This window comes from Phragmites australis, chromosome 5, assembly GCF_958298935.1.
Source record: "Phragmites australis chromosome 5, lpPhrAust1.1, whole genome shotgun sequence".
NCBI lineage: Eukaryota > Viridiplantae > Streptophyta > Magnoliopsida > Poales > Poaceae > Phragmites > Phragmites australis.
Window position 1 is genome coordinate 13,698,631 of NC_084925.1, and position 24,448 is coordinate 13,723,078.

The window sequence follows — 24,448 nt, forward strand, 5'->3', positions numbered from 1 at the left end:
TTCCAGATGAGTTGCCAGGGATGCCACCCGACCGAGCGGTGGAATTCTCGATTGATCTTTTGCCCGTAACGGCCCGATTTCAAAGAGGTCTTACAAGATGTCACCAAATGAATTGGCGGAACTGAAGAAGTAGTTGAAGGAGTTGCTAGAGAAAGGGTTTATTTGTTTGAGCTCCTCACCTTGGGGATGCTCGGCACTCTTTGTGAAGAAGAAGGATGCTACCCTACGGATATGTGTTGATTACCGCCTGCTGAATGAGGTCGCTGTCAAGAATAAGTATCTGCTTCCCAGGATCGATGTTATGTTCGATCAGTTGACCGCTGCTCGGGTTTTCTCGAAGATTGACTTGAGATTGGGCTATCATCAAATCAAGGTTCGACTGGAGAATATTCTAAAGACGACTTTCTCAACTCGTTATGGTCTTTATGAGTTTACCGTCATGTCCTTTGGCTTGACGAATACCCCAGCGTTCTTCATGTACTTGATGAACACTGTTTTCATGGACGAACTTGACAAGTTTGTCGTGGTTTTCATCGACGACATTTTTATATACTCCAAGATTGAGGAAGAGCATGTATATCACCTCCGTGTTGTTCTTGGCCACCTTCAAGATCACCAAATGTATGCCAAGTTCAGCGTGTGAGTTCTGGCTCAAAGAAGTTGCCTTCCTAGGTCATGTCTTGTCAGAGAATGGAGTTCAATTCACCCGAGAAAGGTGCAGGATGTGCTCAATTGGGTGCAGCTTAGAAGTGTCACTGACATCCAGAGTTTTCTCAGACTTGTGGGTTATTACCGTTGGTTCATCAAAAACTTCTCCAAGATTGCTAAGCCCACAACTGAGTTGTTGAAGTAGGGAAGTGTATTCAAGTGGTCAAGTGAATGTGAGTTAGCTTTCTAGACCTCGAAGACACTGCTCACGACCGCTCCCATTCTCCCTCAGCATAATGTGGGCAAAGGTTTTGATGTCTATTGCGATGCTTCCAGCATAGGCCTTAGATGTGTCCTCATGCAGGGGGCAGAGTTGTTGCTTATGCCTCACGATAGTTGAAGTGCCATGAAGAGAACTATCCAAATCATGACTTAGAGCTTGCGGCGGTTATGCACGCTCTGAAGATTTGGCGCCATTATCTGCTGGAGAATATGTGTCATATCTATACGGATCACAAAAGACTCAAGTATATCTTTACTCAGGCAGATCTGAACATGAGGCAGTGAAGATGGCTCGAATTGATCAAAGACTACGAGCTGGAAGTTCATTATCATCGCGGCAAGGTGAATGTTGTCGCCGATGCCTTAAGCCGGAAGGCTCGATGCAATTGCCTTATAGTCAAGCCCAAAAATGTCACGCTTTGTGATGAATTCCACCAGCTTAGACTTCAAATGGTTCCGGATGGTTTTTTTGCTAACATGGAGATCAAGTCCACCCTTTTGGATGAAATAAAGCAAGCTCAGAAAGGTGATAAGGGCATGGCTTGAATTAGAGACAAGATGAAGGAAGCCAAGGCCACATGTTTTTTTGAGGACAATCAAGGTGTCCTATGGTTTGGGAACTGGCTAGTGGTTTCGAAAGTTGAAGCATTGTGGAAGAAAATTCTGGATGAAGCTCATGACTCTTTGTTATCCATCAATCCAGGAAGCACAAAAATGTATCAATACCTCAAGCCACGTTTTTGGTGGACTCGCATGAAGCAAGAAATCGCTCAATATGTGGCTGAGTGTGATGTCTGCCGAAGAGTCAGGGCCGAACACCTCAAACTGGCCGATACGCTCCAGCCTTTACCGATTCTCTCCTGAAAGTGGGAGGAGATCAGCATGGATTTTTGTTACCGTGGACTGATTGACAAAGTCTACTCATTTTCTTCTTGTCAAGACCACGTATTCAGTCAAGCAATATGTGGAGTTGTATCTAACTCGGATTGTTTTCCATCATGGGATTCCAAAGAAGATCATCTCTGATCAAGGCACTCAATTCATTTCTCATATCTGGAGTAGCCTCCATGAAGCTATGGGAATCAAGCTCTTCCACAGTACCGCATACCACCCACAGACCGATGGTCAGACTGAACGGGTGAACAAAATTCTAGAAGACATGCTCCGAGCTTGTGTTCTCACATATGGGAAGAAGTGGGAAATCTTCTTACCGTTCGTCGAGTTCTCATATAACAATACCTATCAAGCAAGTATTGAAATGTCACCGTTTGAAGCTCTCTATGGCCGAAGATGCTGAACGCCCTTGAATAGGTCCAAATCCGGTGAAAGAGCTTTTCTAGGCCCAGATTTGGTCAAAGATGCAGAAGAGCATGTTCTGATAGTTCGGAAGTGTCTTCTAACGGTACAATCATGACAGAGGAACTATGCGGATCATCACCGCTGAGATCTTGAATTCGCCATTGGAGACTTTGTGTATCTCAAGGTGTCTCCACTCAAAGGGATTCACCGCTTTTAAGTTAGAGGGAAGCTAGCACCTCGATATGTAGGACCATTCCAAATTATTTCCCGGCGTGGAGAGGTAGCATATCAGTGGGACTTGCCTCCGTCCCTATCTGCCGTTCACAATTTCTTCCAAGTGTCACAACTGAAGAAATGTCTCCGGATCCCAACCGAAGTCATTGAAGTGGCAAACCAAGAGTTGCAGCTAGATCTTACATATTGTGAGAGACCAATCCGGATTTTGGATGAAGCATAGCGCAGAACTCGGTGTCATTCTATCAAGTTTGTGAAATTCTAATGGAGCAACCACACCGAGGACGAAGCGACTTGGGAGCATGAGGATAAGATCTGCTCTGAGTATCTTGAGCTTTCTGAAAACTTGTAATGGCCATTGTAATATGTGCACATTGGAACATCTCACATGTCTATATTCATCACTATCACATTCTCCCAAGTATTTCCAAATCTCAGGACGAGATTCTTCTTAAGAGGGGATCATGTCCCAAATCTATAATCATGTAATTAAGCATAATCATACTTCTTAAGCATTATGTTTAATTCTACGTAACTTTGAATTGGAACGCTAGAGCAATTCCTTTTGAGTCAATCGCATGAGAGAAAGAAATTCGGAAGAGGGAGGAAGTTCGGAGACTCCATAGAAATGCAGAGACTCCTGAGAAATGCGGAGACTCTGGAGACTCTGGAGAAATGTGGAGACTCCATAGAAGTCTGGAGACTTCATAGTAGTTGAAACGGATTTCTCTCTAACACGTGGGGCCCACATGAGCTAGCCAACTACTCCCCATCCTTTTCCCCCACGTGAAGTGGGCCCGCCCCTCACTCCTCCTGTGCTCCTCCCACTTGTAACACCCAGTTTTAAAAGAACAAAATTGGGCACAACATATATATGCCAGGATCAAGTTTCATACATGTGCTTACTTCATTAGTGTATCATCACAGTGCCAAGATTACATTGATAATTAACTATTACAAAAGGACCCGAGGGTCTAAAAGAAAACACAACGGAACTAAAAAGAGGTCTTCAGCGCCAGCGGGGCCTTCATCTTCCACAAGCGTCGATAGGTGGCACACCAGCCTAGAATAGCAGCTCCGGGTCGAAGTTGTCCTCGTCGAAGGTAGCGGCTTCATTGACGGCTTCTGAACAGCAGAATAATGCAAGGAAGGGGACAACGAGTGTGAGTACAAAAATGTACTCCGCAAGTGGAGGGAAACATGATATGGGGTTTAAATCAAGGAAAGGTTTAGACATGGGTTAACTGCACTAAGCAACCTGAACCTATGATTCCAACAACAGGCATCCTATTTACTAAGTGAAGACACAACTATGAAAAAAAGATTGACTCATTGGATTTCATACGACTACCAAGACTCACCAGGTAATTCCATTACCCGGCTACCCAACCAACCAGACCAAACCCTGAGTCCAACTAATACTGAAAAAGTCCAAGTTCGCTCTTGACCGTGAGCACACCTGATCGATCAGTTTATACTCTACAAAGTTTACATAGCTTTCCCCACAAGTCGTTATTCCCGTGTTGCTTCACACTTACGGGGTGTGTAGTCCGGGTCTCACTACAAGGCCTTTACAAAGCTCCCACTAACCAGCATGCACCCACTGAGGTTACACCGCTAACCATTCTGTTGGGATCTCTATTCCATGTTGCTACAAAATTACCCTTTCCCAATTCTTGTTCCATAATTCATTAGTCAAGATTAACATTTTTCCCAACCATGACTGCACTAGCATACACTACCTATTTTATCTCATGGTGAAACAACAGCGACAAGGAATATTGATTCAAAACTAATAAACCCTAACATGGGATTTCATATTTAGGCAAGCATGCATATTGAAGGATAAAAACTACACCTGCAAATCCTAAAATAGGGACAAAATGTTCAAGAACACTTGCCTTCAATGAGGTGTTGCTCAAAATCCTCGAACACTTGGTCTTGGAGATTTTCGGACAGCTCAACTCATAATCGACATATCGGAAAAAGCATATAATACAAACTCTAAGAACAGTACACCAAACAATGATAAATATAGATCAAAACCCTATAAAAAGATTCTACACGACGCTACGGACATATGGACGAGAAAATCGCCCAAATCGGAGCCACGAGCAAAAAGTATGGAGCTTTTGAAGTTTTAGAGGATATATTGCAAGTTTTAGTTGATCTATAGAGAAATATCAAATTCTTTTTATACTGAAAAAGTGGATTTATGATGCAATAAAGCATTTACTGATTTATTTTGCTGTTCAAAATTCCATGGAATATGTCTACGGGCCCCGTGGACCACGGCCTTATGGCCGGTCCACAGCTCACAGTAGACCGGGGCTCAAAGGGTTATTGGCCGGTCTAATCCGAGCCATTGGATGACGATCGGGTGCTCGAGATTCAATTGGGGGAGCCGACGAACAGAAGCTCGCCAGCGCGACGCAAAAAGGCACCTCCGACCACGGTTTTCAATGGCGCTTGGTGCAATAGAGATAGGAGAGGACAGGGAGTCTCACCGTGGGCTTGACGGTGGCAAAGGGGCTCCGGAGACGGCCGGCGATAGAGAGTAAGGCGGCGGTTGACGGAGACATGATGGGGACGGCGTCCAGCGGCGAATTGAGCTCCGGGAAGAGTCGGGGTGAGCTTCTTGAAGTCCGGCGACACCGAAAAAGAAAGAAATGAGGTCAAGTAAGGTTCAGCCGTGGAGAATCAAGGTGGCAGTGAGCTTCTTACCGTCAACAATGGCGAAGACAGTGGTGAGCTCCATTCCGTGCGCGAGAAAGAGGGGAAATGGGTGTTTCGGGTGGGGAAACTTGCAAGGAGAGCGATGGGGAGCTTATATGCAAGAGAGAGGGAGAGGGATGATCAGAATCAAAGGGATTGGCAGGCGACCCTAAATGGCAATAAAGCTTCAGTTTCCATATTTGAGAGGGGAAAATCAAGGGGAAACAGTCGAAATCAAGAGAGGGGAGGGAGAGGATCACGGCCATGCGAAATAATTGGTGATTGAATGCACGGGGAGGCACCGATTGAAATGGTTACGGTGATCGGGGGCGATTGAGAAGGGTGAGGAGGCGGATTGGGCCGGAGAAAAAGAATTTTGTCCCGAGAGCTCTTTTCCATTTTCAAAAGCCTTTTCTATTTTATATTTCAAACAATTTTGAAAGGGGGTTTTAAACGAGCGACATCTAGCGAAATTTTGCAAACTTTTTTCACGCATAAAAACCTTATTGCATCTATAACGGCATGAATGCAATGAACATTTAACCTAGGCCAATTTAAATTTAGAAATTAATTTCTCTATTGAACAAAATTGCAGCCACCTATTTATGTTCTAGCAAAATTTTAAATTATTGCAAAAGTTGAAATTTAGGGTGTTACAAACCTACCCCCCTTAGGCTGAATCTCGACCTCGAGATTCGGAAGGATCAGAGAAGAGATGGGGAAGCTCGGTCTTCATATCATCTTCTCTTTCCCAGGTTGCTTCTTCTTCTGAGTGATGCTTCCACTGCATATTGCACATTCGGACTCGCGTGTTTCTGGTGACCCGTTTTGACATATCAAGAATCTTGACCAGATACTCAGAATATGAGAGATCCTCTCGCATATCCAGTTTTTCTACTAGCAACTGTTCTTCGGGAACTCTTGAGCATTTCTTTAACTGTGACACATGGAACACATCGTTTACTCCCAAGAGTTGAGGTCGTAACTCAAGCTGGTAAGCTACTTCTCCTCGTCTTCCCAATATCTTGTACGGACCAATAAACCCAGGTGAAAGCTTGCCTTTAACCTTGAATCTGCGTAGACCTCAGATCGGTGATACTTTGAGATACACGAAATATCCTACTTCAAAAGTCAGTTCCCAGTGTTGATGATCTGCATAACTCTTCTTCCTTGATTGTGCTATTTTTAGATTATCTCTGATCTCTTGCACTTGTCTTTCTGCTTCTCTCAGAACTTCTGGACCAAAAACTTGGCTTTCTCCGGTCTGATTCCAGAACAACGGGGTTCTACACTTCCTTCCATATAAGGCTTCAAAAGGAGACATCTTTAGACTAACCTAGTAACTGTTGTTGTACGAGAAATCCGCATACGGTAGATTCTTGTCCCAACCATTACCATTCTTCAAAGCACACACTCTCAACATGTCTTCCAGAATTTGATTTACTCTTTCTGTCTGCCCGTCAGTCTGCGGGTGATATGCTAAGCTAAAATTCAACCTTGTATCCATCGATTCATGTAGACGTTGCCAGAACCTTGAAGTAAACCGACTGCCATGATCGGATGCAATTATCTTGGGTACTCCATGCAGATACACAATTGTGGACATATACAACTCAGCTAGTTTCGGACCTCGATAGGATTCTTTAACTGGAATGAAGTGAGCTACTTTTGTCAGACGGTCAACTACGACCCATATAGAATCATACCCTGACTGGGTTCGAGGTAGACCCACTATGAAATCCATGCTGATTTCTTCCCACTTCTATTCGGGTATTTTCAATGGCTGTAACAGTCTTGCTGGTCTTTGATGCTCGGCTTTGACTCGCTGACAGATATCACACAAAGCCACCCATTCTGCTACTACACGTTTATTCCGTACCACCAATATTGATCTTTAAGATCTTGGTACATCTTGGTACTCCCTGGGTGAATGGAATATGTTGAATCATGAGCTTCCTTTAAAATTGTATCCCAAATAGCTTTTACGTTCGGAACACATATCTTGTGTTTGTACTATACTGTGCCTTGCTCATCTTCAGTGAAATCTGGGGCTTTGCCAACTTTGATCAGCTGCTTGATTTCCAAAATCTTTTCATCCTCAAGCTGACCCTTCCTTATATCTTGTTCAAGCATCGAGTCTATTTCCATTGCAACTATCTCAGTGTTACACACCATACTTAGATTTATCCTCTCGAACTCCTTGCATAGCTCAGGACTCATCTCTTGAAGAGTTATAGCATCGATCTGAGATTTTCTGCTCAGGGCATCGGCCACTATGTTTGCTTTTCCTGGGTGATAGTAGATTCCCATATTGTAATCTTTGATGAGCTCTAACCATCTGCATTGTCTGAGGTTTAGATCTGGTTGAGTGAATATATACTTGCTCTTATGATCTGAATAGACTTCACATCTCTAACAAATCAGATAATACCTACAAATTTTTAGTGCATGAACCACCGCGGCTACCTCCAAGTCATGTGTCGGATAATTCTCTTCATGCTTCCTTAACTGTCGAGATGCATATGCTACGACATGACCTTCTTGCATGAGCACGCATCCCAAACCTTGTCGGGACGCATCGCAATACACCGAAAATGGCTTTTGAGTATCTGGCATGATCAAAACTGGTGCTGAGGTCAACCTTTTCTTCAATTCATTGAAACTGGCTTCTCGAGAAACTGTCCACTTAAACTCTACTCCTTTTTCTAGCAGTTCTGTCATTGGCTTCGCTATCTTGGAGAAACCTTCTATGAATCAATAATAGTATCCTGCTAGACCCAAAAAACTGCGGATCTCGGACACATTCTGCGGTGGCTTCCAGTTCAGAACATCTCTCACCTTAGACAGGTCTACAGACACACCTCCTTCTGATATGATGTGACCAAGGAAGTAAACTTCCTTCAACCAGAACTCACACTTGCTCAATTTAGCATACAATTGGTTTTCTCTGAGCTTCTGCAATACCATCCTTAGTTGTTCCTCATGCTCTTCCTCGTTCCTTGAGTAAACCAGAACGTCGTCAATAAATACCACAACAAACTTGTCCAAATACTTCATGAAGACCTGGTTCATAAGATACATAAAGTAGGCTGGTGCATTGGTCAGCCCGAAAGACATTACTGTGTACTCGTATAGACCATAACGAGTAACAAATGTTGCCTTTGGAATATCTGAGGCATGAATCTTCAGTTGATGATACCCAGATCGAAGATCGGTCTTGGAGAACACACATGCTCCTTTCAACTAATCAAACAAATCTTCAATGCAGGGTAGAGGGTACTTGTTCTTGATAGTTACTTCATTCAGGGCTCGATAATCTATACACATCCTTTGTGTACCATCCTTCTTCGAGACGAAGATAATTGGGGCTCCCCAGGGTGAAGAACTGGGGCAGATAAACCCTTTGTCTAGTAGCTCTTGGATCTGCTCCTTGAGCTCAACCAACTGATTGGTATCCATTCTATATGGTCTCTTATATATAGGAGTGGTTCCGGGTACTAATTCAACGACGAATTCAATTTCTCTATCAGATGGCATACCTGGCAAATCCTCTGGGAAGACGTCAGGAAACTCACTGACCACTCTGTTATCTTCCACTGCATTGGCTTTGTTTAAACTAGCGTTGATAGCTGACTTTGTCATGGTTTGAAACTCCACCTTGGTACTATCTATGTGCGTCAACTGTACTGACTTTGTAGTGCATCCGATGACACCTTTGTATTTGGTCAACCAGTCTATTCCTAGAATGATATCAATACCCTTGGACTCCAGAATGATAAGGTTGGCAAGAAAGTCTTACCCCCCCCCCCCCCTTATGCAAATACTTATTTTAGGGCATACATGCCTTGATTCCATTTCTCCTCCAGGAGAACTAACTAGCACCCGATTTTTCATTAATGTTCTTGGCAATTTATATGTGTTCACAAACTGACATGATATGAATGAATGCGTAGCATCAGAATCAAACAATATTGTAGCAGGATGAGAGTTTGCAGAAAACATACCCAGCACTACATCAGGAGCATCCTGGGCTTCCTCCACTACAACATGGTTAACTCGACCATGCATCACGTTCTGGCGAGGCTACTGCTGATTGTTGCCCTAAGCCGATGCTTGGTCTTGCTGCTTCTAGGGGCACTTGTTGGCAAGATGCCTGAAATTGCCGCAACTGAAACACGACCCAATGTTGCTTGACCCTTGGCCTGTGCGATTCTGCTACTGAGGCTGGTTGTTGTTGGGTCGCTGTTGCTGCTGGAAACTGGGGCGAGACTGCTGATGTGCTGGCTGTACTGACGGCTTGTATGACCCTGCAACCTAATTCTGCATCTTCTGTTGCGGCCTATGTTGTTGATTCTGTTGTTGGCCCTGTCCTCCATAGCGGAACATAGGACCAGTGGCAGGAGGGTTCAAGTGGGGACGGGTGTTACCACCAGAAGACTAACCCTGTAGATGGCACTTGCACTCTTCTCCCAAATTCTGGTGCTTCTTCTCCATTATGAAGGCTCTGTCCACCAGCTTCTGAAAGTTGGGGTACTCTTTGGATGAGAGGGCATACTGTAAACTAGTGCTGAGACCCTCAAGAGAACAATCCTGCTTCTTCTCATCAATGTCAACATCATTGGGGGCGTAGCGAGACAACTGAGTAAATTTGGTAAGGTATTCCCTTACTGCTATGAGTCCTTGCTTCAGAGTAAGGAACTCCCTCCTCTTAAGCTTTACTTCACCATTGGGGACATGGTGTGCACGAAAATTATCCTGAAACTCTACCCAAGTGATTTCCTGGGGATTCCCGTGATTGGCAGTGTAAGCTGTCCACCACTCTTGAGCTGGTCCAATCAATTGATGGGAGGCGAAGAGAACTTTCTCCCTTCCGTTACACTAAGCTATCCATAGCTTGCTTTCAATTGCCTTCAGCCAGTCATCTGCTTCCAGGGGCTCCACTGCTTGAGAGAAAGTAGGTGGCTGGGTGCTCAAGAAAGTTTGGAGCCTATACTGCGGTTGTTGCGGCGGTGCTTGCTGAGCTTGGGGTTGCTGGTTGATGACCTGAATGGAGCCTTGAAGAAGAGTCATCACTTGATTAGCGTCCATGAGGGGTGGCGGGTGAGGAAGGTCGCATTGGTTGGCAGCGTTGTCGTTGGTGTTGTCGTTGACATTCTCATTGTCGTTGTTGTTGATGTTGTTATTGGTGTTGTCATTGACGTTGCAGTTGCGCCTGGTGTTCACCATCTGTTTGTTGCAGGGTACGAACGGGGGAGCATAAGAGAAAAGCAAGGGTAGAAAAACAAGACAAGAATAGAAAGGAACAGAAAGAAAGGACTCCGAACTAATATTATTAACTTAATAAATGCAGAGGGGAAACTCCCACATCACACCATCACTCAATCAAAGATCCAACTCATAACATGGTTCACACTACAGACTCAAGCACAAGCACACACATGAATAGACGACACAAGACAACTAAGACACATGGGACTAAACGAATTATTCAGCTAGGGACATCCTCCTAGATCGACTCTACTCCTGGTCTGTTGTGCCGAAAAGTCCTACAACATCTGCCAGACGAAGCCTCTTGCGAGGAGGGGAATGGGGCGGTGCAGGCGCAGGTGCCGGTGCCGGGGGAACCTCATCGGGGTGCTGGTCAAGGTCCTGCAGCATCATCTTCAGCTCATAGATCATCTACTCATGCTCGGCGTGACGCAGGTGTAGATCCTCCAACTCGTCAAGTGCTCTGTCCAGCTCAGCGTAGAGAGCGGCGGTGAGGCGGACCTGCTCTCTCAAACGAAGATCCGCAACGTTGCCCACAGACGCGAAGGTGACCCCCAGGCTGCCCGACGGGAGCTACAGGAACTTCCTGAACTGGGTGTGGCTGAGGTCCTGTCTATTCTCCCGGCAGAGAATAGCTAGAGCCTGGCGGGTAGTGTCCTCAATCCCTACCTCGAACGTAGCTCTGAGAGCAGTAGCGGTGTGAACTCGGCGAACTCAATGAAGACCGTCGTCGGAGGGCTTCTCGAACATGCTCACCTCCACTGATCAAGAGTAACCACGTCCTCCAAGCGGAACCCTGATGCCTCTGAAGAGGGGAGTGTCATGGTAAACAATACTCTGCAGCAGGTACCACAGCATACGGGCAAAGTACCCAGCAAGCTGTCCGTCGGAGTAGAACTCAGCTGGGGGTTGGTGCCTCCAGACTGCACCAGCAGGAACCTCCACTGCTGGTACCAACACACGCTTGTGCGGGGTGATCTTCGTGCGGGCCATCTAAAATTTTAAAGAGGACAGAAAATTAGTAATCATTTTATAAAGAGCAATAGATAGAGAAAGGAAAAACTGGAAGAAAAATAGTTTTCCAAAAGTAATTTGTACAAATATAAATCCTTAATACGTCCATTCTATCCAGGCTATGTCCTACAATCAACACGGCTCTGATACCACTTCTATAACACCTAATTTTAAAAGAACAAAACTGGGCACAACACATGTATGCCAGGATCAAGTTTCATACATGTGCTTACTTCATTAGTGTATCATCACAGTGCCAAGATTACAACGATAATTAACTATTACAAAAGGATATGAGGGTCTAAAAGAAAACACAGCAGAACTAAAAAGAGCTCTTCAGCGCCAGCGGGGCCTCCATCTTCCACAGGTGTCGATTGGGGCCACACCAGCCTAGAATAGTAGCTCCGGGTCAAAGTCATCCTCATCGAAGGTAGCGGCTTCATTGACGGCTTCTGAACAGCGGAAGAATGCAAGGAAGGGGACAACTGGTGTGAATACAAAAATGTACTCCGCAAGTGGAGGGAAACATGATATGGGGTTTAAGTCAAGGAATGGTTTAGACACGGGTTAACTGCACTAAGCAACCTGATTCTATAATTCCAACAACAGGCATCATATTTACTAAGTGAAGACACAACTATGACAAAAGGATTGACTCATCAGATTTCATCCGACTACCAAGACTCATCAGGTAATTCCATTACCCAGCCACCCAACCAACCAGACCAAACCTTGATTCCATCTACTTCTGAAGAAGTCCAAGTTCCTGTTGACTGTGAGCACAGCTGATCAATCAGTTTATACTCTATAGAGTTTGCATAGCTTTCCCAACAAGTCGTGATTCCCATGTTGCTTCACACTTCCGGGATGTGGAGTTGGGGTCTCACTACAAGGCCTTTACAAAACTCCCACTAACCTGCAGGCACCCATTGAGGTTACACCGCTAACAGATGATTCCACTGCTGCAGAGGCCACCTCTTGTGCCACATAACCGTCCAACGATACCCACAAAACCAGAGGGGTGGCTGATTAATTAGCTAGGCTGTACCCATTTAGGCCTCGTGGTTATGCGAAACTAACTTGGTTATATGTTGAAGAAACGGTCCTTAGGACCCCACACAGGAACAACCACAACCAACTGTGCACTACCGGCACACCTGCATTCCCGCACCAACATCGACAACCATTCTGTTGGGATCCCTATACCATGTTGCTACAAAGTTACCCTTTCCCAATTCTTGTTCCATAATTCATTAGTTAAGATTAAAAAATTTCCCAACCATGACTGCACTAGCATACACTACCTATTTTATCTCATGGTGAAACAACAGCGACAAGGAATATTGATTCAAAACTAATAAACCCTAACATGGGATTTCATATTTAGGCAAGCATGCATATTGAAGGATAAAAACTACACCTGCAAATCCTAAAATAGGGATAAAATGTTCAAGAACACTTGCCTTCGACGGGGTGCTGCTCAAAATCCTCGAACGCTTGGTCTTGGAGATTTCCGAACAGCTCAACTCCTAATCGACATACTAGAAAAAGCATACAATACAAACTCTAAGAATAGTATACCAAACAGTGCTAAATCTAGATTAAAAATCCTATAAAAAGATTCTACACGACGCTACAAACATTTGGATGAGAAAATCGCCCAAATCGGAGCTACGAGCAAAAAGTATTGAGCTTTTGAAGTTTTAGGGTCTATACTGCAAGTTTTAGTTGATTTACAGAGAAATACTGAATTGTTTTTATACTGAAAAAGTGGATTTATGATGCAATAAAGCATTTACTGATTTATTTTGCTGTTGAAAATTCAATGGAATATGTCTAAGGGCCCTGTGGACCACGACCTTATGGCCGGTCCACGGCTCTCGGTAGACCGGGGCTCAAAGGGTTATTGGCCGGTCTAATCCAGGCCATTGGATGATGATCGGGTGGCCGAGACTCAATTGGGGTGGTGGACAGCGATGCTGAACAAGTCGGGTGGTGGTCGGCGGCGGTGAACGACCGGAAGCTCACCGGCGTGACGCAAAAAGGCGCCTCCGGCCACGGTTTTCAATGGCACTTGGCACAATAGAGAGAGGAGAGGATGGGGAGTCTCACTGTGGGCTGGACGGCGGTGGAGGGGCTCCGGAGATGGCCGGCAACGGAGAGGAAGGCGGCGGTTGATGGAGACACGATGCGATGGCGTCTAGCGGCGAATTGAGCTCTGGGAATAGTCAGGGTGAGCTTCTTGAGGTCCAGCGACACTGAAAAATGAAGAAATGAGGTCAAGTAAGGTTCAGCCGAGGAGATTCGAGGCGGCAGCGAGCTTCTTACCATCAACAATGATGGAGACAGTGGCGAGCTCGATTCCGTGCACGAGAAAGTGGGGAAATGGGTGTTTTGGGTGGGGAAACATGCAAGGAGAGCGATGGGGAGCTTATATGCGAGAGAGAGGGAGAGCGATGGCCGGAATCAAAAGGATTGGCCGACGCCCTAAATGGCAATAATGCTTCGGTTTCCATACTTAAGAGGGGCAAATCAAGGGGGAAACGGTCAAAATCAAGAGAGGGGAGGGAGAGGATCATGGCCATGCGAAATAATTGGCAATTGAATGCACGGGGAGGCGCCGATTGAAATAGCTGCGACGATCAGGGGCGATTCAGGTCTTGGTCGAAGGAGGAAGAAGGTGAGCCGGTCAGGCCGAACCCACGCATAGAGAAAGGTGGGGAGGGAGAACGGCTCAGGCGGGGGCTGGCTCGGCTGGGCGGCCCACCAGGCGGTGAGACAAGACAGAAGGGGGCCAGCTCAGTCTTATGGGCCGGCACAGGAGAAAGGACGTGGCCCAAGTGGGAGAAGGGTGAGGAGAGGGGGAGGAGGCGGATTGGGCCGGAGAAAAACAATTTTGGCCTGAGAGCTCTTTTCATTTTCAAAAGCCTTTTCTATTTTAGATTTCAAACAATTTCAAAAAGGGGTTTTAAACGGGCGACTTCTAGCGACATTTCGCAAACTTTTTTCCCGCATAAAAACCTTATTGCATCTATAACGGCATGAATGCAACAAACATTTAACCTAGGCCAATTTAAATTTAGAAATTAATTTCCCTATTGAACAAAATTGCAACCACCTATTTAAGTTCTAGCAAAATTTTAAATTATTGCAAAAGTTGAAATTTAGGGTGCTACACCACTGGCCAAGCAAAAGGGGCAGCTCCCCTCTCCCTCTCTCTCAAGGACTCTCTCCTTCTCCCTCAAAATCTCACCTCAAGAGAAGGAATCAAGGTGTGCATGTGGTGTCTACGCGGTCACTAACTCATAAGCTATCCATCCCTCCAATTCATTTTTGTGTTCTTGAAGGATTTGAGCCGGTTTTGACGTCTTTTGGTGTTCATGGTTGAAGCACAAGAAGCACCGGTGTTCTTCCTCTTCCCGAGCTTTCTTCCTTCAACCGACGGTCCCTAAGCTCGGCAAAGCATCTTGGGTGAGTCCCCTAGGCATCCATGGCAAGAATCCGTATTTTGGTTGGATAGATTTCGAATTTGGAGTTAGGGTTGTGAAGTTCATAAGTTCTTGAGGTTTTGGACTAAATTAAAGGATTTGGGAAGATTTGAGTTAGGAATCATGTTTCTAGGTTGATGAGTAAATTCTAGACTCTCTAAACTATCTCAAACATGTCTCCATTTGGATTGGAGAAGCTCGCAAATCAAATTGGCCATTTCATTCCGTGAAGAACAGCTGTTCTGCAAAGTCCAGAGACTTCGGAAAAATTTTCTCTCTGCAGAAATTCGCGGAGGCTCTGAAGTTACTGTTCATCAGGCGATGTGAGGCTTACAAAATTCATAATAAATTTTTTGTAGATCCAAAAATTATGAAACCAATTTTTTCGGCTTCATAATAACCTCCTCTACCTATTAAATTTGTCAATTTCATAATAACCTCCTCTACCTATTAAAAATGTCCCCAACTGTTAAATAATTAATTAACATTTTGGGATGAATTATTTAGGTTAAGGCTTCATTAATTCACCGTTAATTCTTTACAAGTCCAAATTTGGTGAATCTAATTTTGCTAGTGTTCTTACGACTTGTTCTAACTAGGAAAAATGTTCATGCATTATAAAGCATACTTTTCATGACTTTTCTTCATATGCATATGGTGGCATACATTGTTGCACTTCTTTTATGCTCATCATTGCACGCGTTCTTGTTTAGTGAACGAAGAACCAGTGCATGACCCAGCCATAGTTGAAGGCGACACAAACCTTCCCAAGTTCTGTGAGTGTTGTGCGGGGAGTATCAGGCGGTCACCTAAGCAATAAGGCAAGTATCTAAGCATATTGCACCCTTTGAATTAATTATAGAGTCTAAATTGACAAATTATGCTTTATTTATGTTTGCATGTTTAATGAGTCAATGTCGGGTCGATGTGGGTAGAACCTATATTGATGCATGATCTCTACCTTGATGCATGAATCCTTATCCTTGTAACCTGGGCTTCATATAATGTTGTTAATATAAAAGTGATACGAGATGATTAGCGATGCATAGGTCACTGGTAGAAGTTAAGTGATGGACTGTTCCATCACTCGCGAGCTATAGGTTTACTTATGGTTCATACTGCAAATATTGATGACGATTGGATGAGTGGTGAGGATGAGACGACGATTGGATGAGTGGTGAGGATGAGACGAGATGTAGGCGGTGTTAGGGGTATCATCTGCCTTGGAGGAGGTTCCCGAGGTAGTTCCAGGAGGGAGCCCGGATACCGTAGACTGCTTTGCATCGGTTAAGCACCGACCGTTGACCGCCGTTGGCTTGAGCACTTACCGTACTCACCACATGCTGATCTAATGGTAAGGTAAACCGAATACCTATGTATCTGTGATCATTTGGGTCTGAACATCGACGGTGTGAGCGGTCGGGCTTGTAGAGGTATCTAGTTTGCTTCGGGAGTAGTTCTGGATACCTTCGCGTCAAGCAATGCATGTATCAAATGGTTGGGGCTTATTGGGAAAGATTGTCATGAGTAGCCCCTTGTGTGTGCTTTAGCAGGTGGCACAAGCTGAATCGTCCTCGTGCCGTGTGGGTAAAGGCGTATCCCCCTGCAGGGTGTAAAAATATCAAAATACTGCGTTCTTGGTCAAGAGCATGCTTTCTATCCATGTGCATCACTGTAGAGTTTCGTTGTGGGTTAATGGTGGTAAGGGTGATGGTTGGAAAATGTTGATGTTGGCTCTGATATATTACTTTGGTTCCTTTTACACTGATGTACCAATTGTTGGATTTCAATTTAAGTTCGTTAAGTATAGGTGCTCACACATATGTCTAGGATGTTTAAGCATATTAAATGTACTTAACCTTATGGATGTTTCCTTACTAATAGCTCAATGTATGATCCTTGAAATCGGGTTATTTATATGTACCCTATATGGATTAAGTCTTGCGAGTATCTTCGTACTCAGCTACTCTACAGGTTTTGCAGGTGAGGAAGAGGTGGTGTTTGACTACTTCACGCCTATCGAGGGTGGTGGCGGGCTTGAGTAATGCATCCTACTCAATTGGCGTGCTTTTGTGATGGAGCCTAAGGGTATATGGCTCCATCCTCCTTTTGTTGTATAGCTTTTAGTCTTTCACTACTTAGTTTCTTTTATTGGTTAGGAGTTGAGCATGTTTTAGTCTCCTCCTAGCTCTCTTTTGCTGTAAATTGTAATAAGTTGTTGAATGCTTCATGTGTTCCGATCTTGGGCACAAAACACGTGCCGAAACTATTGGGATGATACTCTGGTTAATCATCAAGGTTGTGATTATGAATAATGATCCTCCTAGTGATTAGTTAGAATATTATCTGGATGGTTTCTCACAATAGGACCGCCTAGATTGTTTAAGCATTGATCGTTGGTACCGTTGGCTTAAGTACTTGTTCATACTTTTCACATAATTGAATATGGTAAAGATGTGCCAAATACCTCTTGTAGCTACGATCATTTGGGCTTGAACATCTAAGGTGTGAGCAGGAGAGCTTGTAGAGACACTTGAGGTTTCTCTAGGAGTAGACCTAAGTGGGCTCCGCATTGAGAGATGCATGGTCCAAACGGTCGAAGCTTGTCGATGATTGATAAACCTCTGGCCTAACAAACTTGTTGAAGAAATAGGGGATATTTGAAGTAGACAAATCACAAGGGAACACATAGGGGTTTTTAGACAGGTTCGGACTTCTCTAAGGATAATAACCCTACGTCATATTTGTCTTGTATTAATCTGAATCTGTTACAAGGGTGTGTTTAACTATCCTAGATGGATATAAACCTAGTTGACAACTTCCTTGCTCGGCTTCTGTTGGCTTTTCTTAGCTTGTGTTGCTCTAGTTCGACTTATATGGGCTTGTATCGCTTCTAATGACTTGTACGGGCTTGTATCGCTTGTCCTCCACAAGGTCCTCTAGCTCCGTGTATATATGGGGGTATCGTACATCTTCTGGACTCCTTCCTGTTTTTGAAGATAAACCTTCCCAGCTATAGGACGCCTTGTGTGCTTACAGGTAGTTTCCTTTCATCTAGGGATCCAATTCCTGGAGATATAGATATGCCCCAAGAATTACGGGAAACCTTAGGGTGTCCAAATATGGTAACTCTCTATAATTCATCGTCAAACCCCCCATCAAGACATGCAATGAGGCTCCAACGAAACAAGTGTATTGCCAGCAAAGATAGACTTTTTGTCCGACCATGTCATCGAGTAGGACTTTGGTCTCCGATTTGAATGAAGCATCTAACTGGGTTTCTGATTTTCTACTAGGGATTCTGAATGCCTTTGAGTCCCCAAGAGAGTCCTCGAGATGGTGTTCCATCTAAATAGGTTTTTTGTTAGCTTTGCCCTTTGGGATGAAAAAAGTTTGTCACTGGTTAATTTTAAAATTTGAAACTTCACAGTGAAGATTTTGGGTAGTGGTAAGAATCTTTTCCTGCCAAAGTATTATGATTCGGTAGCAGCGTGAGGATCCGAATTCCTAAGGGTATTGAGCCAATTGACTCGCGTGCGATGGGCATTAAATGTGACATGACAATAAAGAGGGGGATCCTAGCCTCAAGTTGTCTCACATCGTCAGTCAAAACACCATTTCTGGGAGCTCCCGCTCTGCATAAAGGTAAATGGAGAACCTGCTTCAAATTCTATTCTTCCATCATCGATTGCTTTCCGTCACACTCGTTGTTCTCCTTGCGCCCTTGCCCCCAAAAACCTCGAAAAACCTCTTCGCTCAATCTCTCTGTCACCAAGGGCAAGAAGAAGATCGAGAAGGAGACTCCTCCATCGATGAGATGGCGAGTGTGATCCTAGAGTGGCAAGAATCCAAGATCAAGGAGGAGGATCTTGGGAAGGCTGGGAGTGAGGAGGTGATTCCTCCCTGGGTTCTGATCCCCTGCAGTTTGTATAAACACTTGGTAAATTTTTTTAGTTTTAGTTGGGAACTTAAACATTTTCCATGCTTGTTGGGTGTACTTCGTGTTGGACTCTTTTGACAGCATATCGTGGTTTTCTTATTGTCATTTTCCTTTGATTATTTCAGGACACGTTGATCACTAGTCGGAACGCTTATTATAACCAGCCTTCTATCCACTTGAGGGGAGGTGTCGTTGCCCCCAGTCACCCGTGGAACGCGATAAGCAGCATTTTGGCAACACTGAGTTCGCAATGCAACGGTTCTTCTCTTCTCATTGGAATATGCTTTCAGATGGTACACGATATGTTGTTTTTGGTTTCTAGCACCTAGTACTTATTCAGCCCCTGACTATCTACTCAAAAATAGGGATTTCAGATAGCCAGTCCAAATAGTAAAAACATCTTTAAAGTAAAGGGAACTCATATTGCTCTTGGGTCGAGACAAGCTTTTCGCTACCCTAGGTACACATTTGGGATGAAGGACCCAAGAAGCGACTTGCCCCGTTTGTTAGGCATGAATATGTGCCGAAATCAATCGACCTTGTAAGCAATATCATCTTTTTCTAGTCCACAACAAAAATGTTTAAAATTCTCAATTTGAATTCTTATGTGAAATCTTAAGAACTCATTCTGAACATAATTTAAACAAAAGAAGTAAGAAAATAAGTAAGATGACATTTGTTTCAAGGTTGTCGCTGGCAGAAATAATGGGTACATAGATGTTACAGAAGGAGTGTGGCCTACACTACGCTGGCAATAGCAGTTGGAACGGAAGAGGTAGGCACATTTGTTTCAAGGTTTTTCCTTAGGAAGCAGTTAACAAGGAGTATGTTCCTGTTTGGCAAAGTTAACTCGTGGATTCATACAGGATCTAGAGTTTATAAGATAAATTAAAGTGGTTTATATCTTTATTTTTAGTTTAAAATGCGAATAAGATGGCTCATGCAAATATGTTCAGTCTATTTATAGCTCTAGCTTCACGAAATTCTAGGGCTAGAAATACCTTGATTCAAGATATTTTAGAATTGGAGCTATTTGCCAAACCGGCCCTAGGTGCATCTTAAACCATCATAAAAATTGGATAGAGTAAATTTTGTAAAACTACAGATATTTTGATAAAATTATCAAAAACTATATATTTAAGCAATAGTTTCACAAAACTATATATTTTGTGTCAATTTTATTCCAAAACTACAGATCTTTTGGCAAAATTATCATAAAACTATAGATTTAAGCAACAATTTCACAAAACTACAGATTTAGTGCCGATTTTATCGCAAAACTACAGATTTTATAAGAGTTGTTCCTAATCCTGTTAGCATGATGATCGGGCCTCACTTGTAGTCTCACAGCAGCTGTCAGCTCATGAAACGGACCGTCTGGAAGCTCATAAAACTACAAATACTTTGGCAAAATTATCGTAAATCGCAACAGATTTAAGCAACAGTTTCACAAAACTGCAAATTTAGTGCCGATTTTATTATAAAACTATAGATTCTATCACAGACTTGTTAACCTGACAAATGAGTCCCGCTTGTAGTCATATGAACTCCTGGACAGTCCATTTCATAAGCTGGCAGATGTTGTGAGACTACGAGCGAGATCCAGTCGTCATAGTAACGGGGCTGGGGAATAAACCCTCTAGAAAACGTAGTTTTACGATAAAATCGGCGTTAAATATGTAGTTTTGTGAAATTGTTAATTAAATCTGTAGTTCTGTGAAACTATTGCTTAAGCTTGTAATTTTGCAGTAATTTTGTTAAAGTAGCCGTAGTTTTGCAAAATTCACTCAATTGGATATCTTGCAAACTCATTCTCTGTGCGAATTTTAAAAATTATATATCTATATGTGAGGTTGTGGTACATCCATGCAGTGCAAACTCAATTCCTTTTGAGAGATAAAAACTGATCTAGGTGAGGTTAACTTGTACATCCATGCAGTGCAAATTCAATTCCTTTTGCGAGATAACAAATGACAAATTCAAGGTGTAATAACACTACAGAAAAAAAAAAAGGTACCATTCACAGATATTGCACCTGAAAAAAGCTTTGGAATTTTGGGGATTTGTTGCAAACTTCTACGTAGGAGTTTTAGGGTTTCTAACGAATTTGTAAAATTTCCAACGTTTTAAGGTGTTTTCACCCAGAGTCGCACCCGCGAGTAGGCAGTTATTTGGTGGATCCGTATTGAACTACAGGAGTCTAGAAAGAGTACCCGCGGTTCAGATTTTGTTACAAAAAGATCGAGTCATGATTATTTTCTTCATGATGTGGTTTCAACAGGAGTCTTCATTTGTTGTCAATAATACGGGTGAGAGATATTATAATTCATATTCTTATTCTTTAACTTTATGCTAGTAAACAAATAGAATTAATTGCATATTACTGCCTCAAAACTGTGTTGATTAGCTAACGTGATAAGAGTTGAACTAAATGAAATCAAAAATTGGATGAACTACAGCTTTTTATTTAGTAACCCATTTTCTCAATCAACTCAATTAATTTGATTCTTTTTAATCAATAAGTCTGATATGCCAAAATAACTCCTACTAGGTAACTCAAGCAAAATATTCGAACCAAAAACTCAGGCATGTCAATTCTTTCTGCTACTGAGTTGTACTTGTTTCCACTAGGGACATTGTAAACCAGATATAGAGCAACTAAGTAGTATAACGCAGGTCAGTAAACATCACAAACCACAAGGGACTAACGTAATGCACAGTGCACATCATAAACCGGATACTAAGAGACTACAGTACGACAGGGGAAACCCAGAGACAAAACTTGCAGGATTGCCCCTTTTGATCATATCCTTCCTTCAGCATCATGGGACAAACACTAAGCAACTCCTGATCCTCTGGTGACACCCACATACCTTCACTTCCTGCTTGCTTGTGATATCCAAGACGACAATAGTGCCAAACATCACCAAGAACACAAGTTTGGCATTGTCACTCTCGATTACTAGTATGCAGGGGTTAGATGATTTCAGGCTTGATAATTTTATTTACATGAATGGTGTGATCTATATCTGCTAGATGACAAATATTTTTTATTCAATGTTGCCATATTGATGCATTTCCCCAAACTAGGCTGTGCTCAGTGCTCATTATAAAGCTGGCCACTCAGCAATCTTATTGTTATGCTTCTCATTTTTTGGCCCTTGAAATCCAAACTTAATCTAGTTTCTTTGTATCTGTAAATTTGAGCCTGCCATTGAAAAAGAAAAAAATAAGTGTGTGAGAATGTGTGCTGAAGTTAGCAATTGCTCATCTGATAACTTACAGAGAATGTAATATATGTGAAGATATCAATTATAATGATATTTTTCGTGTTGAATTTATATTAACAAAAACAATACTGCCAAATACACCATGTCCCCTTCAAATGATGTTAATCATTTGTAATCGACATTGGAATTAAGTGATTTAAATTATTGGATGAACTCCATTTTCATTTCATCTTGGTGCCAGTGATCTATTTGCTCAATCAAGTCAATTAATTCATCTCTTCCACATTAATAAGGTGTATGCATCACACAACAACTCCTACTAGGGTAAAATGTAAAATCTCCTATTAGCACCAAAACTGGAAAGTACAGTACTTATTATCAATGCACAACTTCCTGAAAAAAAAAAAGAAACAAAACAATGCGCAACTAGCATGACGACAACACATTATAAGTAATCTTATCTTCACCTACACACTACACATCACATGGTTGTATCAACCATCACATAGGGTGACGAACCACATGCGGAAGTTACAAGAGTAACCAACAATGCAACCCTGCCAATTCATTCAGCATCTGAGACGTTGTGCTGCATTGATTCAAACCAATTTTTCTACCACAAATAATTTGCATTACAAACCAGATAACTGAGCGCCAACTAAGCAAGTCAGAAAAAAAACCTTGAGCCACATAAGCGAGTAACATAATGCACAATCCAAAACATTATAAACACGATAAGAGACTACAGTACTACTTAAGGAACCCAAGTCAAACCTGTGCAGGATCACTCCTTTTGGTCATATCCTTCCTTCAGCACGGGGAAGACAGGAGGCCATATTGTCATCAAGGGACAGATACTAATCAACCCCTTATCCTCTGGTGTCATCTCATACACCTTCTCGGCATGCTTGCTAGTAATATCCAAGAAAACAACGGCGCCAAACATCTCCAAGAACACAAACCTGGCATTGTCCCCAACAGCGTGTATCTTAAGACCATCAGTGTGTCCATCAACAATTGGCCAAGCATCAAGCCCCAGATTAGCGCAAATCTGAAGCAAACAAATAGTATCCACCAGTAACCAGTTCGCCTTATCGCTGTGTGTACCGCGGAGGAAGATGTGAAGCTGAGATTCTTTTGTGTACATCAGATAAATTCTAGAACCATCTCCCCGCGACAGCATGATGCATCCGCTGTGCTTGTTCACCACCCCATTTGGCAGTTCCATGGCTGAGATACTAGAGGAAGGGAAATCGCATACAAGGATTTTGTTGATAGTGGACAACATATAGAACCTGGCGTTGTCGACGAACATAACCCTAGATTTCGGCGGCGATACAGGGAGTTGCCCCGCCGCAGAGGCCCTGACGACCCAGTTCGTGTCCTGCAACTCATACAGGTGCACGGTGGTCTGCTGCTCGCTGTACCCCATCACCACGCAGAAGTAGGACCGGCCGTTGCCGTCATCTGGGAGGATCTCGCCGTAGTGGTAGATGATGCACTCCTCGTCGCTAGTGAGCTGGATCGGCGGCGGCGGTGGGGGCGGCGGCACGACGACCGTATGACCCGAGGGGGACAGCGGGCTGCACACCAAGTGCGTGGAGTCGTAGCGGTCGTCAAACGCCGTGACGAGGAGGCGGCCCCCGCGGCTGTCGAGGACGGACGCGGAGGAGCCCTTGAAGGCGTCGAAGAAGGAGCCGGCGCGGCGGGCGGCGGCGGCGAGCTCCGGGAGCGGGCGGATCGGGACGAACAGCGGGCGTGGGGTGGGGCCGACCCCGGTGTCGAGGTAGGCGCCGAGGATGCGGGATGGGTTTCTGTCGCGGAAGCGGCGGAGGAAGGCCGGGTCGGAGGCGTGGCGGAGCCAGCGCCTGCAGACGAGGGCGCCGCGGAGGAGGCTGGTGGGGAGGCCGACGCGGAGGAGGATCTCGCGCAGGAGGTCGTCATCGCCGAGCACTGAGGACATGGCAGCCGCCGCTGCCACAGCAGCAGCAGCCGGCGGCGGTGGGGATGTGGGACGCCGCGGCCTCTCGATTTGCATTTCCTGCGGCGAGCGGGTCGGGGAATTTGGGGTAGGCTGGTAAACAGTATCGAGCCTCAAGGGAATTGAACGGCGAACAAAGAAAAAAAAGTTTAGTCGGTTCAGGTTCTGGCTGACAAGTGGGCCAGTGCCACTGACCATTTGTTCTCTCTCCCAACCGGCATTTCAAGTTTTCAATAGTTTTTTTTAAAGCATGCATTTCAACACTTTGGTAGCAACTTTGTTAGAAACTAATGCTACAAAATGTATCCTATTGACCTGCCAAACTTGACAAAGCACGTCAAAAAAATTG

The 24,448-nt window shown here is 43.9% G+C and overlaps 1 protein-coding gene across 1 annotated transcript; it reads right to left on the reverse strand.

The window, feature by feature from the left end:
- Positions 1–21,460: 21,460 nt before the first annotated feature.
- LOC133918816 (uncharacterized) lies at positions 21,461–24,204 on the reverse strand. Its single transcript, XM_062362886.1, has 2 exons — positions 22,893–24,204; positions 21,461–22,096 (listed from the first exon to the last, which is right to left on the reverse strand). The coding sequence occupies exon 1, from the start codon at positions 24,154–24,156 to the stop codon at positions 22,903–22,905; it is 1,254 nt and encodes a 417-aa protein (XP_062218870.1). The 5' UTR covers positions 24,157–24,204; the 3' UTR covers positions 21,461–22,096; positions 22,893–22,902.
- Between the last annotated feature and the right edge of the window lie 244 nt (positions 24,205–24,448).

Bases quoted from the DNA above. Each gene is read 5' to 3' on its own strand.
- LOC133918816 (XM_062362886.1), bottom strand. From the start codon at position 24,156: ATGCAAATCGAGAGGCCGCGGCGTCCCACATCCCCACCGCCGCCGGCT.